The sequence below is a fragment of the Hemiscyllium ocellatum genome, chromosome 16 (genome assembly GCF_020745735.1).
Source record: "Hemiscyllium ocellatum isolate sHemOce1 chromosome 16, sHemOce1.pat.X.cur, whole genome shotgun sequence".
NCBI lineage: Eukaryota > Metazoa > Chordata > Chondrichthyes > Orectolobiformes > Hemiscylliidae > Hemiscyllium > Hemiscyllium ocellatum.
In genome coordinates this window covers 29,797,586-29,815,264 of record NC_083416.1, presented here as the reverse complement: position 1 = coordinate 29,815,264, position 17,679 = coordinate 29,797,586, and the positions used below count along the sequence as shown (strand labels likewise).

The following is a 17,679-nucleotide window of genomic DNA, read 5'->3' as shown; positions in this document are numbered from 1 at the left end:
TTCCTACTGCAAACCGTACATGTAGGTGTCAGTGATGATAGCATGGAGCTCAATTGTGATATCCATTGTGCAAGTTAAAGGTTGAACATGACCCCCCTCTATGTCAGGGTCTTCGAAGTTAGTGGAGTGAAATTGAAGGAAAAAATGGCATATGCTGAATGAGATTTCACTAAGGTCTACTGTGTACATGATAGTTGTATTCCCGTTGTGAATATCCTATTAATGATATTGGAGACAAAACAGATGTTGTTAACTATTACATTGAAAATAGAATTACCAATGTTGGGTAAGATTCCTTTCTGAAATCTCTAAAGTTTCAATGGAAAACTACAGATTTTAATTTCAAGAAATTTACCAAGTATGAACTGTGGTCTTTTCAATATCATTACACAGCGCGGACCTAGTAATATCATATATCAATGACAAGCAGATGATCTGGTGCCAGCAAAGGACAGCATCCCTTGGGATTAGCTGAGGCTGTGATGAAAGGCATAAAAGAGAGGAACATGGAATCAGAGAAACCAATCAAGTTAGTGTTAAGTTGCCAGTGGAGCAATTGTGGCAAGACACATCCCTGTGGGAGGGATCACAGCTGCTTGAAGAGCAACCAGAGAAGTAATCAAACCAAGGAACAGAACTCTCTGCAATAACTGTTCAGTCTGAAGAGGAAAAAGTCCGTGATCTGATTTAAAATATTCATTAGAATTACTTGTTGGATTTTTGGGTTAAAGATGTTGACTGCACCCTATGTAACTGCTGAAAGTGGTAAGTTCTAATAATTAATTGTTTACTAAACCAACATATGGATTCTGCATTTTTTTTTAATAGTGCATTGCCCTTTTTATGCACTGGAAATGAAGTAGAATTAGTATAAAATGTACTGTAACTTGAGATATGTAAGTCATTCTGGTATATAAGACAACTCCAGCTGCAAAAATCATAAGTTTGCTTGTACTCAGCATGAACTGACCCTCTCTTTTCAGCTACAGAGTGTGTTTTTTTAGTTGATAGCCTTGCTTTCCATCCCACAATAACATGTTTTACTCATTGGTATGTTACAACTGGGCAGAATGGATCAAGCAACAAAGACCACATGGTAATACACATGGGAGGTTAAGACACACCAAAACTTTGCGTGGAATTCTAAAGGCACTTCATAATAATGAGGACCCACAACAACCATTCACTTTTATCCTCAGTGTGTAATGTTAACTTATTTACCAAAACATACGATATTGTATATAAATCAAGAGTTTGCCAGAGTTTTGCTTGTCTCATATTTTTGATGCAATTTGATATGACAGTGTTTGAATAATATTGAAATGTGACCTGCCAAAATATTATAACCCTTACTTTCCATTTTTAAAATATAATGGCAGTACCATAAGAAGAGCGTTGCTTTACTTTTTTCTAGCTTCAGGATTGCTGTTATGTGGTTCATGTCATTAAATATATTTCTTGGGTGTAGCAGCTGCATTTTTTCTTTACGTTTTCATGAGATACAGGCATTACTGGCAAGTTCAGCATTTTTTGCCTATCCCTAACTGCTCTTACACTGAGTGACTTGCCATTTGATGATTTTAGACTTTGTAGAAATTGAAACAACCGAGTGGCTTGCAAAGGTATTTAAGAGCCAGGCACATTAATGAGGATCCAGAGTCTCAGGCCAGTAGAGGTAAGGATAACAAATATCCTTTCCCAAAGGGCATTAGATTTTTGTAATAACTGATGGAAGTTTCATAGCAGCATTACTGGGACTAACTTTTTATTCCAGACTCTTGAGTTGAATCTAACGTATACCAAAAGCCATGGTAAGATTAGAATTATGTCCCCCATTAGTCTGGGTATTTCCATTATTAGTTCAGTTAGATTACTACTACCACCATGTTCTATGTTCCACTCTCGTATAGATTCGTATATTAACTGGTGTCAGTCCGAAGTGAGACTGCTTTGCATGGAATAATAGTGCAGTCTTAATCTATAGTTAACAACAATTAACACTGAATAAGGATTGGACATAACTGAAGATGTATCACTCCGTTTTCTTTTTAAGTCAAGCCTTAGTGCTTGATTTACAAGATGTGCATAGTTGTGATAAAGTACACATGCAATCATAATACACATCAAATTCAAAGCTTAAGAGATCACACAATTACAGGCATGAGCAAATTATAAATGTGCTGTAAGTCATTTCAATCATTTACAGCCATCCATTGATATGCAACTCCAAACATATATTGCCTATAATAATGACCACCACCAGATACAGAGCTTCATTTATGACTTTCACATTCACCTGCATTTGCTCAGATACTCTCTTCAAATAAAAGCTTTTTTTTTCATGTACAGCAAGAACCAAAATAATTCCTGTACTCACTTTTAATTTTTGAGCAATTTTACAGTTTATCATGTTTTGTACTTGCAGTTTCTTTTAATGTCTTATGGCATAAGTGTAAGTTATGTGAAAATTGTGGCTTCTTACACATGCTGTACATTAGGCATCTAAATGATGTGTAAACAAGTGCAACTTTAATTTCCATAATTAAAGTAGAGAAATATATGATGCCAGCTTGGTACTTTTCTTGATCTGCAATTCTTTTTTGACCTACATTCATTTGATGTAGAACCTTATTCTAATGACATTCACAGGAGCTCCGATCATCGCTTAGCATTGGCCAAATGGGATTGGGAAAGGGCACAATTTCAAGTCAAGCATCCAGGTCACAGCTACTGGTGTAAATTGCCCAGAAATTTAGTTTTTGAGAGTAAATTCTAAATGGCTTTACTCTACAAAAGAAAGATTTGCATTTGTGCAGCACTTTCAAGACCTCCGGTTCCCAGGATCACTGAAGTATCAAGAATACATATATTGTTCAAATGCACTGTTAATCTAAATGTTTATTTAACACTGAGAAATCTGCTTTTATTGACAAAGCATGACTGCTTAGCAGTCAATAAAAGAGCATGTCATAAAATCCGAGTATCTTAACCATTTCAAACATATCATAATAGATTAACAAGTTGCTGGCAATTAGTAGCACTAAGGTCATCTTGCAGCATCACTGCCAGTGAGAGCGGCTAAGACTGGAATCTTACTTGAGAAAGTTATGAAGCTCAGGAATGAATCTTAAATTTTCCTTTTAAAGTGTAAATAATCAAAAGCAAATCAATATTTATGTGTGTTTATTCACAATCATTGTTTTACTGTTTAAAGTAAAGTTTGCATTTAGCTGTGAAACAGCTGTCACATTGAGATGTTAGACCAACAGTTTATCTGCAGGATTAATGCCTTTTGTGACTTATCATCAGTCTCACCACAACTTATAAAATATAAGTGTAGCAAGTACATGGTTGTTCCATCCTTTTACTCCATCTGCTAACATTTATAAGTTTTTTTTTCAATTTTATTGAACTAGCATTTCTATGATTTTAATCTCTCTGACTTTGTTCTGAATCTGTCCATTATCATTGTTTCCTCATTTGCAAATACAAGATTCTTTTTACAAATACCATCTGTCTTCTGTTCTTCTAATCCACACATCAGATTTTGAGGGATGGTTCTGACCATCACTGTAAATCCCAGATGTACTGACATCAAACAACATGTCTCAATGTTAGATGTTCATCATAGATTATCTATTGATAACCAAGAACATAACACTTTATCAGTATCCCACAATCTGTTTAATACATGGCTTCTCTCCTAAGAAAAAACAATGTAAGTATAGATTCTTGAAAATATCCAGAATTGTAAAATGGAGAGAAACAAAGTAAGGTAAGTTCCTTCAGTTTCATAATCTATTTCAGAAAATATGAATGTGCCTTGCAAGCTGAAGGATTCTCTCCACATCGCATGGACCACATGGCATTCTTGGGTAAGCCTAGGAGCATTGGGGTACGCCGCCTAATTAGCACCCCCTGGTGCTCAGACATAGTGATCCTGGCAAGCCACTGCTCCCCAGATCTAGAATATCTTAGTGATGTCATCCCTACTACCTACTGCAAGGGTTCACCTCCGCCATCCTGACAACAGTCTACATACCACCCCACGCAGAGATGAAGAATGCTCTGGATGAAATTTACACTGCTACAAATGTTCTGGAGACAGAATTCCCAGCCGTCTTATCCATTGCGGTTGATGACTTCAACCTGGCCAACCTCAAAAGGGTGCTACTAAAAGACCACCAACATGTCTCCTGCCCCAATAGAAGACCGAACATCCTTGACCACTGCTACATAACCATCAAAGACTCTGTCTGCACTTTGGAAAATCCAGTCACAACGCTATGTTCCTCCTCTGGGCTTACAGGCTGAATTTGGAACAGGAGGATCCTTCATAGAAAGTAGTACAATAGTGGTCTGAGGCAGCAGAAGAGCTTCTCCAGAATTGCTTGGAATTGCTGGACTGGACCATATTCAGAAATCAGCAGAAAGCCTAGATGAGTATGCCGCCACCATCATGGACTCCTGAGCAAGTGTGTAAAGAACTGTGTGCCAAAAAAGTCAATCTTTATGTTCCCCAACGGGAAACTTTGGATGAACTGGGAAACCCGTTGTCTACTGAAGATCAGGCAAATGACATTCAAGTCGGATGACCCGGACCTATACAGGAAATCCAGATGTGACCTCCGCAAAACCATTAGAGATGCCAAGAAGTAGTACTGAACCAAGTTAGAGGCCCAAACTAACCACACGCACACCTGCTGCCTGTGACAAGACCTACACAACATAACAGGATATAAGATGAAGCTGGGTAAAACAACAGATAAAAGCACATCCTTCCCTGATGTACTCAATGCTCAGTTTGAACAGATAGCCAGTGGCACAGTGTCACCTGCTCTGACAGCCCTGGATGTACCTGTTCCGTCTGTCACCACGGCAGACGTCAGATCAGTATTCCTGAGTGTAACTCTGTAGAAGTGATGGCTCTGAACAGATCAGTTGGCAGACATATTCACGGACATCTTCAGTCTCTCCTTGCTACAATCCGAAGTCCCCAGCTGCTTCAAGAAAAGCACCATCATCCAAATGACAAAGAAAACACATGCAATATGCCTCAATAACTACCTCCCTGTGGCTCTGACCTCCATAATCATGAAGTGCTTCGAGAGGTTAGTCATGGCCCACATCAACTGTAGCCTCTTGACCTGCCTTGATCCCCTTCAATTTTCCTAATGGTGAAACAGGTCCATAGTGGATGTCATTTCCCTCCTCCTACACTCATCCCTAGAACACCTGGATAACAAGGATGTCAACGTCAAACTCCTACTTATCTACTACAGTTCACCTTCAATATCATAATCCCTTCCAGACTAATCTCAAAACCCCTAGATCTAGGTCTCTGTTCAACAACAAGATCCTCAGCTTCCTTTCCCACAGACCACAATGAAGATCAGCAATAGCACCTCCACAATAATCCTCAACACTTGCGCCACACAAAGATCCGTTCTCAGCCCCCCACTGTATTCCCTATGCATCCACAACTATGGAGCCAAATTCCATACGAATGCATTATCCAAATTCGCTGACAACACCACAGTGGTAGGCCGGATATCAAACAATGTTGAGTCAGAATACAGAAAGGAGACAGAGAGCTTGATGTCATGGTGCAATAATAACAAATTCTCTCTCAAAGTTGGCAAAACAAAAGAACTGATCATTGACTGAGGAAGAAATGAGGAGGACACTCCCCACCCGTCTACATCAATGGGTCAAAAGTGTCAAGTGACAATAACCAACAATCTGTCCTGGACCTCTGCTTCCTCAGGTGGCTTCAAAAATTTGGCAATTTCATCAGGACTTTCACCAACTTCTACAGATTCACCATAGAAAGCATTCTATCTGGTTGCATAATGGCTTGCTACAGTAACTACCCTGCCCAGGACCATTTGAAACTACAGAAAGTTGTGTGCACAACCCAGACCATCACAGAAGCCAACCTCCCATCCATGGACCCCATTTATACATCTTGTTGCCGCGAAAAGGCTGACAACATCATCGAAGACCCCTCCCACCCAGTATTGCTCTCCTGCAACCTCTTCCATCAGGGAGAAGATACAGAAGCTTGAACACATGTACCAACAGGTTCCAGAACAGCTTCTTCCCTGCTGTTATTAGACTGCTGAATGAGGTCCTCTCTCACTTCAAATAGAGTTGATCTAGGTTTACACTCTCCTGTGCAGCCATGAGCTTGTGTACCTCACTCTGTCTAAGCACCCTATGATCTGTATGTCCTTGTTTTGCTATGATCTGCCTGTACTGTTCGCAAAACAAAGTTTTTCTTACTGTACTTGGGTACATGTGACTACAATAAACCAAATGAATTCAGGAACATAATGAGTTTCGTCACTGTTTAGAACTTAAAATGTGTTTTACATAAACCAGACCATGAAGTTAATCAGTTCTTGATGAATGATTGATTGATTATTAAAGTATTATTATTTATATGATGTATATAATTTAGTTTGGAGCAGGAGCCTAGTTGGTAGTACTCTTGCCTTGCAGTCTGAATTTTGTGTTCAAGTTCTAGTCTTGAACACAAAATTCTGGGCTGAATGACTGACTTTCTCCATTCTGCGCTATTAAAAGCATTGCCTTTTGCATTAGACTTTAAACCGGTTCATTCTGTCCCCTCTGGTGAGTATAATAAATTCTATGATACCCTTATTAAAAAGAAGGAAGTTGACTTTAGTGACTTGGCCAACATATCTCTCAATTATATCCCAATATCAGATTGTCTGGTCATTATTGCATATTTGTTTGGGAGAGTTAACTATGTGCAGTCAACTGCTGCATTTCCTGCATTACAACATTAATTTCAATTCAAAAAAAACATACCTTGGCTATAAACACTTACAAAATGTCCTGAGGTCAGGAAAGGTGTTGTACTAATGCAAGTCTTTCTTTATTCCATGACAACCCTTAAAATCAGTGTGCATCACTTAGACAATTTTTTTATTTATCTTCTTTATCTAGTTTAATTAATTAATTATTTCACCCTTCATTAGACTTTGGAATGAGTCAATATTCAAGCTGTAATAATAGTAGCTGACTGTGTGATACTCAATAAACAGCCATTTGGAGATGGATGTCAGCAGCCTTGAATAATTATTTGAGATCATGACAGAAAATGCCACTGTGAAGCTCAGTTTTTTTTTTATTTTTCCCTTTTTTTGTTTTAATTTTGCAACCATTTCCCAAATTACATCAAGAATATATTCCAAATATTGAAGCACTGAAATGATTATGATATTTGATCAGATGATCCCTCTGACACATTCAAAGTACTGGAATTCTACTTGGATATCTTTTGACACATTTTCAAATCTTCTTCCAGGATGAATGCAATAAATAATTAGTGTACTGAATAGTTAGTGATAGAGACCAGACATCAAGCTTTAAAGCTTCAAAGAGTAGCCAATGAAAGATGCTTTTCACTTTAGCTTTTTTATAAAACTATTGATCAGAGATATCATATCTGCCCATGTCTGTCACATGTTTTCAGTGCTGTAGCTGTGAAATTGTGGGTGAGTGACTCTTTACTTCACCTTATGCTCATGTTGGTTTGCTTAGTCTGATATATATTGGAGAGTTTGCACTGGCACAGAACTATAGAATGCTTTAAATATACAAAGACTCCAGCTGCACCCTTATAATGGTAAACAGAAAATCTGCAGCCCATTTTAAGAAAATGGAATTAAGAGATAAATTTTTTGATTGTAGTCATAAAGATGAAAAAGTTGTTTGTTTACAACACCAAACTAACCTGAGTTATTGTGAGCTTGGCTAATGAGGTACTGAGCAATTATTAAGTTAAAGGTAATATATCTTGAAGTAGAAGTCACTTATTTTTGTTTTGGCCAATAGATGACATCAAAATCATTTCACTCAAAATGTTTATTGATATGATATTGAGTGCAGCAGAATATATAGTCATTTCAAATCATCCTGGTTGCAGTACTGCAATATTTATTCAGGAGAGGCCATTTCAATTCAGAAGCTTATGCATTCAGGGTGAACAAATTGTGTCTTTTAAAGTGTGTTTTAAACAAACATATTTTATTGACTCAACAAGCTAGCAAATATGACAGTTACATTTCGCAGTGCAATCATAAGCTGACAAAACAGCTTAAGTACTTCAATAACCTGAGGTATTTTCAGTGTTGTTTTTGAATAAATAAAGATGGACTAACACAACATAAAGCAAACTGTGGAAGAATTAGCCCAAACAAGCCACAACCGCAAACATGTGGTATTCAGCCCTCAGGAAGAATGTAGCAGTAGGTGGTGGAACCACCTGGGTTGCCTTGAGTTAAGACGGCGTATCTTTAAAATGTCAGCTCCGATTGCTGAAAATCTCTGATAAATCATGACAGCTAAGATAAAGAAAGAAGCCTGTTAACTGAAATTGCCTTAAATCCACTGTGACCTAATTCTTCAGCAGGTTTGAATTCCAGTGTAACTCATGACCTATTGCCCTACTCACATGAATCATTCAAAAATCTGCTTTCACTTGACTTCTGTTACTTTTAACTCTTAAGCTGAGTTTAAGCTCAGAAGGCATTCGCCACAAAATGCACAATTTATTTTTCCAGGCTATAAATTAAACTCAGTCACCTATTTCTAGTCTAATATGGTAGGATACATTATTTAAAGTGTGAATGTGTCAAAACAATGCCTTAGTAATTGCACTTTGAGTCATTAATTGGCTGTTTAGTGTTTTGGCATGCCCGAAGGATGTAAGAGGCATTGTATAGAACATGTTTTGCTTTTTTTCAATCTGCTATTTCATCATATCTTTTTCCCCACTTTCAGCCAGAAAAGAAATTTGAGAACAAATGTTGAAAGTGTCAAATTACCTAAACAATCATGCATGCCCACTTGCCTTAAACTGCAATGGTGAGTGTTTAAAAAGGGCACAGCATGGAATATTTCCAAACAAGCATCTGTGGAATCACAGCTGTCATTGTAAATACTGTATAAACCAAGGTATAGAAATAGAATTATTGAGAAACTTAAACAATAACCACTCATGATTTTGAAAGTAGCAATGTCTTATACGTGAAGCAGACCATCAAACTCCTCCTCAGGAAGTGGATTGGACAAATCTTCACCAGAAACATCTTCACAGGAATTTGCTGTTGTGCGTATCCACTTACTGTGTAAACATTATTGTATTGCCATGCTGAAGTTGGGCTTGTGTGTGTGGGTGCACCTAACTCTGATCTTGCAGTCAATTAGAGGAAAGACAGGGCTATCATAATATTACAGCATGGAAACAGATCCTTCAGTCCAATTTGACCATGCCAACCAGGCTTCCCAAGCTAAACTACTGTCAGTTGCCTGCATTTAGCCCATATCCCTCTAAACCTTTCCTATTCATGAACCTGCTCAAATGTCTTTTAAGTACTGTAATTGTACCTCCATCCACCACATCCTTTGGCAGATTATTCCACATATGAATCACTCTCTGCATGAAAATGTTGGCCCTCAGATATCTTTTAAGCCTTTTTCCTCTCACCTTAAAAGTATGTCCTCTCATTTTGAACTTCCCCTAACCTGGGGAAAATACCTTTGCTATTCACCTTATCAATGCCCCTCATGATATCATAGACATCTTAAAAACCCCTCAACCTCCTACGGTCCGGTGAAAAAGTCTCAACCTATTCAGCCGCTCCTTATAACTAAATCCTCTGATTCCAGTAACATCCTTGTAAATCGTTCCTGCACCCACTCCAATTTAATAATATCCTTCCTATATTATACAGAAAGCAATTCCTTCAGATAAAGGTAGCACTAAATTGACTAATAAAATTTAGGATTGCTGAAGCTACCTGCTTACTATGGATGTATGGCTTGCTTGGATTTGGTTGGCTAAGCAGGAAAAGTGCTAATGGAAAATAAGTCTAAATGTTGGTGTCACATTACAGCATGCATATCAAACACCATCACAAAGCCTCTGATGAGATTATAAAGCATAATACGCTTCTGAAAAATATGTATCCTCACCCAAACACGCTTTACAGAAAAAATTAAATAATTGAAGGGGCGATTTTCAGTGTGGGATTAGGAGCCCAATATCTGGATATATTCTGGGTCTCAAAGCATCACTATGTGGATGCTCATTTTTAATTGACTAAGAGGTGAACCCAGCACTCGGTGAAAGGCATTAAAGTACGAGTGTGTGGTTGGTGGGGGGTGGGGGTGCCTTCTTGGTGTCAATGGCAAAGGCACTATTTGTTAGTGCCCTGCTAAAGAGAACTTTCAGGGGAGTTAACCTTTGGAGGACCAACAGAGGTAGTCATTCAGAAGGGCTCATAGAGGAAAACCCAGTGCTTGCACTTCTTGTAAGTAGGTCTTCGAGGAAAATAGGTAGAGAACAAACCTTTAATTGACCCGGCAACAAATGCAACAGCGATGTGTACATGTACAATTCATTCAGGTATGCCAACGTGAAGGTTGAAAATTTCATCCTGCACTGAACATACCCTTTAATTAGCTCCTTGAGAAGCTTAAGAGACCCTTGATTGGTGGTAAGCAGTCTGCTGTTCCCTCCCCATCGAACCCCACTCTGTCACCAGCCCTATGGAAATTGCAAACTGACCCAAAGGCATCTGATCCTGAGGGCAACTTCAGAGATCAGAAGATTTGAATCCTGCCTGCACTTGGTCCTGACCCCAGAGCCCTGTAAAATTTAGTTCAATTTATTTCACTTTTAATTGGTGTACTTGGAATTCTCCACTGGTCGTCAACAGGTATGTCCTTTGAATTCTCACTCACTACAGTGGCTAATGGCTTAATTTGTTCATCTGTATCACTAATTTGATGAAATATGTAAAATGCTTTGCCCCCATCTTCATACAGACTTGTAAATAAGGAGATTCAAGTGGCTAAAATGGAGGAGAAATTTAACTTGCACACAATGCATTAACTTGTACAGGTTTAGCATTTAGCAGGGATGCCTGATGAAGGGCTTTTGCCCGAAACGTCAATCTTACTGCTGCTTGGATGCTGCCTGACCTGTTGTGCTTTTCCAGCACCACTCTAATCTAAACTCTGATCTCCAGCATCTGCAGTCCTCACTTTTGCCCTTAACATAAAGCTAGTTAATGTGTGCAGTAACAGGAGACAGAATGTTATTTAGCTTTTTGATCATTTACATTATAAAAATTGGAGCTATTAAGGAATTGTATTTCATTGGTCACGACTTAGGGTCGAATCTTGTTGAGAGGTCTGGAGTCTCATTAGGTGATTTGAAGAGCTAATGACCTGCGTTGCTACTTTCTGGAAAGGCTTATCAAACCACTTAGCAATGAATCATTGGTGAAGCTACCAGCAATTCTTTGTCTCCAATCAGAGATCCTGCCCTAGCAAGAGCTGCCAGCCAGTCAGAAGTTGGCTGCTGTTTTGTGTCAGTAGCACCATGTAGACGACCATGGCTATAGATGGAGGAACACACAATATCCCCCCTCACCCCCCCAACCAAATTCCCCAGATCACAGAGAACCCAAGACAAAAGTAATATGGTAGGGTGGTGTATTCTAGTTGGGGGTCATGGGATGGGAAAGGGAGTCAAAAGCAAAGGCAGAGGGACAGCTCCCAGCTATCAGCCCTTTTCCAATGTCAAGTTTATCCATCAAACATTAATTGTCTTTGATCACTCCTGGATCTTTCCACCCAGGACTTAATTCCGGCAGAGGTGGCATTGCTGCTGGATTTAGGTATGCCAACACCTCATCCAATTCAAAGTCCTTCCAGTCTTCATGCTGCCTAACTCGAGGGCAGAATATTCCACTTTTGGTATATTTGAACGTAATTAGAGCAGAATGCTGAAATTGTTGTTGTTAAGATCCTGATGCAAGCTTTTTGTGGTTGGTATATGCAAGCAGGTCAGATGTTGTGTGAGGTACTATCCTAAACCCTTTGAAAATGTTTGTATGTTTTGTTTTAAGTTAATTACCTTGAACGCTGGCTGGTGGAATCAGTGGATCTTAAGGCATTCTGAAGTATGGCCTGGCCTCTGAAATGCGCTGTCACCGTGCCCTTAAATTTCAACAGTATTATAGCACAGGCTATTTTAACAGCAGCTAAGTACCAAGATACCTGATGTCAACCCTATTATTGTATTTAGCCCTTTTATGTGATTTCAATTATTGATATACTCCAGGAATTTATTATGGAGGCTTGGAGTTTAAAATGTTGTTAAATTAATGATAAGTTCAATGACAATAGTGTTAATGAGTTTACTTTTTGACTCACCTTTGTGAAATTTAGTGTTCTTATGCTTTCCCAGTTCTGAGAAAATTGCATTAAAAGCAGTTTGCTCCCACAGAAAGTGTTCAATGTTATTTATTGACACAGAAAATAGCCCCTGCTGATTGTTTGTGCTACTTATCTTCAGTTTGCTTTGGACTCTGATCTAGCTGTGAGGTACGATAAAGCCAAGAGGCTGAGAGGAGGAGGGCAAGGAGATCCGACCTTGTGGAGGTTGAAAGTTGTGTGGATGTGTTTAAAGCTGCGGTAATAATCTTGCTGAAGCATTTGCTGACTAGCAAAACTTAGATGATATTGATGACCACTTTTAACCAGATTCCTTTAAAAACAATAAATTGAATCATGCAGTGGATATGTTGGACATTTTAAATTACCCGCAAGAGGAAAAAAAATGGTATTTTATCACTGAACTAATTCATTGATGTAAATGAGTTTTCTCACTCGTCTTCAGTAAAGTTTGCTAGTGGACGTTAAATGTAGACAGAGCTAAGCGACCCTCCAATAAGTGGACTGCATCAAAACTGTGTCATCCATTTATGAATGGTGAAGGAGAATGAAGTAATGGTGGAAAAGGCCATCAAATGAGCACAAAGATAACACTAAATGTTTCCAACTATCTTTAGCCAGAAGTGTTTAATTGAGTGATTGTGTTAAGGTAGAGAGATTTAAGCCTGCTGATCTATATATTTGCGATGAAGACTGCGGTTTAGGAATTTGGAAGTGTCTAATTATAACCTAAATCTCTACAGAAGTATTGTTTACAACAACAATTTATATTTATGTAGCATATTTTGTATGATAAAATAAAAATCATACAACACCAGGTTACAGTCCAACAGGTTTATTTGAAAGTATAAGCTTTTGCAGTGCTGCTCCTTCATCAGTCGGGCAAGACCATAAGACACAGAATTTATAGTAGAAAGTGAGGACTGCAAATGCTGGAGATCAGAGTTGAGAGTGTGATGCTGGAAAAGTGCAGCCAGTCAGGCAGCATCCGAGGAGCAGGAGAATTGATGTTTCAGGCAGAAGCCCTTACTCGTGGGCAGCACGGTGGCACGGTGGTTAGCACTGCTGCCTCACAGCGCCAGAGAACCGGGTTCAATTCCTGCCTCGAGCAACTGACTGTGTGGAGTTTACACGTTCGCCCCGTGTCTGCGTGGTTTCCTCCAGGTGCTCCGGTTTCCTCCACAGTCAAAGATGTGCGGATCAGGTGAATTGGCCATGCTAAATTGCCCATAGTATTAGGTAAGGGGTAAACGTAGGGGTATGGATGGGTTGCGCTTCAGCGGGTCGGTGCGGACTTGTTGGGCCGAAGGGCCTGTTTCCACACTGTAAGTAATCTAATCATGAAACATCGATTTTCCTGCTCCTTGGATGCTGTCTAACCTGCTCTGCTTTTCCACCACCACACACTCGACACAGAAGTTATAGTAAAAGATCAAAGTGTCATAAAACTGATGCGGCGTGTTGAACAAACCTAGATTGCTGTGAAGTCTTTAATCACTTAGAATAGGGAAGCAGGTTTCGATTGATTAATAGGTAAATCCCAGAATTTCTTTCAAGTCTCAGCCCCGAGATAACTTAAGGTTTTATCAGTATCTTAAAAAAAAGTAATATCTCAGGTCAAACAATACATTAAAGGGATAATGTTGGAGTCTGTATCCCAACCTGGATTCAGACCAGTTCAGTCGGTCACTGTGACATTTTATAAATTACTGCTTAAGAAATAGAATTAGTTTGAATCCAGGTTGGATACAGACAGACTCTAAACTCACATCTTTAATACATTGTCTGAGCTGAGATGTCACCTTTTTTGTAGGTATTGATAAAACTTTAAATTAGCTGAGATTTACATATAATGGAAACCTGCATCCCCATTCTAAGTGATTGAAGACTTAACAGCAATCTAGGTTTGTTCCATACATCGCATCAGTTATACGACACTTTGACCTTTTACTATAAACTCTGCGTCCTATGATCCTGCCCCACTAACTACCTGACAAAGAAACAGCGCTCTGACAGCTTGTACTTTCTAATAAATCTGTTGGACTATAACCTGGTGTTGTGTGATTTTTAACTTTGTCCATCCCAGTCCAACACTGGCACCTCCACACTATGATAAAATATTCTAAGCTGCTTCCAGGTGTATTATAAAATTAAATATGACACTGAGCCACATAAGGAAATGTTAGGACAGATGGACATGATTTTGATCAGAAAGATAGATTTTAAGAAATGCCTTAAAGGAGAGAAGTGATGTAGAAAGGGAGCTTGAGGCTTAGATAGCTGAAGGTAAGGTCAGTAATAGCAGAACAATTAAAATAGAGTACAGCATTAGACAACCATGTACATCTTGGGAGTGTTGTGGGGCTGGAGGGGAATGCAGTGATACGAAGGGACAAGGATGGATTTGAAAATAAAGATGAGAACTTTAATAATAAAGCATTGTTCAAACTGAAATATAAACATGTAAAGATTATGTTTCAGTTCTTTTCCCCAAAAGATAGTAGAGGCTGGATCTTTAAATTTATCTAAGGCTGAGTTGGTAAACTTATGAAAGAGAAGGGAATCAAGAGTTATGGGTGCAGTCAGTATAGTGGAGCTGAGAAACAGCTACAATAGCCGTCACACTATTACATAGTAGAGTGGACTCAAAGGGCCAAATGGCATATTGCTGATCCTAAGTCCTATGTTCCTATATTTTATCCTTCATCAGCTGAATATCAGATTAGTAACAGACTTTTCAATTTAACGTCTTACTAGGAACAATATCAAGGAATGGCTGCTGTCAGTGTAGACATCAAAATGTGTGTGCCTGCTATCGTACTGAACCAGTCATGCATCTAACCAGGCTTTTGAATGTATCTAGGCATGATCATATTGAATGACAGGATAGGCTTGACATTTTCACATTTGACATTTTGACATTTAAGGGCGGCACGGTGGCGCAGTGGTTAGCACTGCTGCCTCACAGCGCCAGGGACCTGGGTTCAATTCCCGCCTCAGGCGACTGACTGTGTGGAGTTTGCACGTTCTCCCCGTGTCTGCGTGGGTTTCCTCCGGGTGCTCCGGTTTCCTCCCACAGTCCAAAGATGTGCGGATCAGGTGAATTGGCCATGCTAAATTGCCCGTAGTGTTAGGTAAGGGGTAAATGTAGGGGTATGGGTGGGTTGCGCTTCGGCGGGTCGGTGTGGACTTGTTGGGCCGAAGGGCCTGTTTCCACACTGTAAGTAATCTAATCTATTTTCCATGTTCCAATCTCCAACACTGGAATCTACCTGAAAAACTGGCAATCATTTCCATATCCTGTTCACAAAGAAAAGGACAAATCCTATTTAATGTTACTGTCACTGGTCACTTAGACACTAATATCAATGCCCAGTTGAGTTCTGTCAGGATCACTTCACTTCATGGAGAAGAAATTGAATTATAGGTGTGAGATGGGAGCCTTTAGTCTTGACCTCAAGCAACATATAATCAAGTGTGACAGATTGAGAGAATGTTTCCTTTTGTGAGGAACAGCATGACTAGAGGCCATCAACTTAAGATAGGTATCAAGAAATTAAATATAGGATGCAGAAGAAGTTTCTTTACCCAATGAGTGGTGAGACGGGAAAATTTGCTACTAAAGAGAATGGTTGAAGTGGATAGTATTGATGGATTTAAAGGAGAATCTATACAAATAAAGGAAAAGGAGGGAATAGAAAAACACAGTGACCGATCTAGATGAGGAAAGATGGGAGAAAACCAAGCGGATCATAAACACTGGCATGTACTAGTTGTGCCAAATAACAAGTTTCTATCTATATGTCCTTTATTAGCGAGGAAACATGACCATCTGAAGTTCCCCTTCAAGCTACACATCAGTCTGCTTTGAAAATGTATCTCCTTACTACATATTTTCTGGGACAAAATCCTGAAAGTCCTCACTCCATCCCATGGAAGAATTAAAACAGGTGCCATGATGGCTCAGTGGTTAGCAGTGCTGCCCTACAACACCAGGGACCTGGGTTCAATTCAACCCTCAAAGGGGTCAGTGTGGACTCAATGGGCTGAATGCCCTGCTTCCACACTGTAGGGATTCTATTCTATTCTAAATTTTACCATCAAGTTCACTTTACCATTTATTTTTCAAGAGGTTTGAGTCAGTTCTTTCAAATTTGAGGTTGTTTTCTGAAAACAATAACCTAAGACAAAGTACTCATGGTTACTGGTTTTCACAAGTGACTTGCCTATAGAAACAATTTGAGGTTTTGAATTAAGAGTATCATACAAAATATAAATTAGTATAATATTAAAACAGTTTGCTGCAATGTGCTTTTTGTATTTTTTTCCTGGATGGGTAAGTTACAAATATGTCAAAAAATCATAATGTCAGCATTGCACATGTTCTCCTGTTGATTTTCTCCATCTCTGTATTTCTAGTCTGATAACCTAACACTGATATTCTTCTCCTCACCCCTTCATCCTATCCCTTCCCTTCACAAATACCATCAGCTTATCTTTGGAGTTATTTAACTGAATTTTGTCTACCTTTCCATCATCGTTACTTGTTTTGATAACATTTCTCTTCAACTGCATGTGTAGCTGTCCATCCAAACCTTTCCATCCCACTCCCATTTCCCTATGTTTCTGTCCCACTGTATCAATATCTTCATCATTTTCAAATGTTTTGAGGTGTTGCACAAGTTACTGGTGTGGTTTATACTGGAAAATACAATTTGTGTTATGGGATTATTAAGGAACATGCTTTTCATCCTTTTTAGTGGTGGAGCAGCTGATCCCAGAACTGAGTCTCTTACTTAAGTTATTGGACCATGAGTACCTGAGTGCCACGACCCGAGAGAAGACGGTGACAGTGAGCAGCATGTTGCAGAGACTTCAGCCACCATCCGGTCAGTGACATCAGCAAACTGCTTCACTCCCTACATTAAATCAGAGTTCTGGAGTTTATGAAGTATTAAGTTTTGTTTGCAATTGTATTTTCCTTAATTTAGTTGTACACTCATAATCCCTTTTCTCCCTCAACTGGGTGGAATGCACAATAATCTAGATTTTGTCACCATTACCGTCACTGCCACTGCATAGTGACCAACATGAGATGTGTCTTAAAGGAGTTAGCTCCCAAAATGAAAATCTCTGGATCCCAAAGGACACTACAACTTGTCCCTAAGTTTGAATTAATAGTCAAGCTCATTCACTTATAAAATACAAAACAAATGACACACCTGACCATAAGGGTGCTCTTCCAGATATTTTTGAATTATTTTTAGATGTAATATCTTCAAAATATATTATGACACACATCTCTGGAGCAGGTGGGATTTAAACATGGGCCTCCTGACCCAGAGGTAGGAATGCTATCACTGTCACAAGAGAACCAGGTTAGGCTGAATCATGTTGGCA

The 17,679-nt window shown here is 39.1% G+C and overlaps 1 protein-coding gene across 1 annotated transcript in view; it reads left to right on the top strand.

The window, feature by feature from the left end:
* Positions 1–17,679, top strand: part of afap1l1a (actin filament associated protein 1-like 1a) — a 216,360-nt gene that overhangs the window by 95,718 nt on the left and 102,963 nt on the right. The window contains exon 2 of the mRNA XM_060837094.1: positions 17,040–17,168. Within this exon, the coding sequence (XP_060693077.1) occupies positions 17,040–17,168 (129 nt within the window). The remainder of the gene's footprint in view (positions 1–17,039; positions 17,169–17,679) is intronic.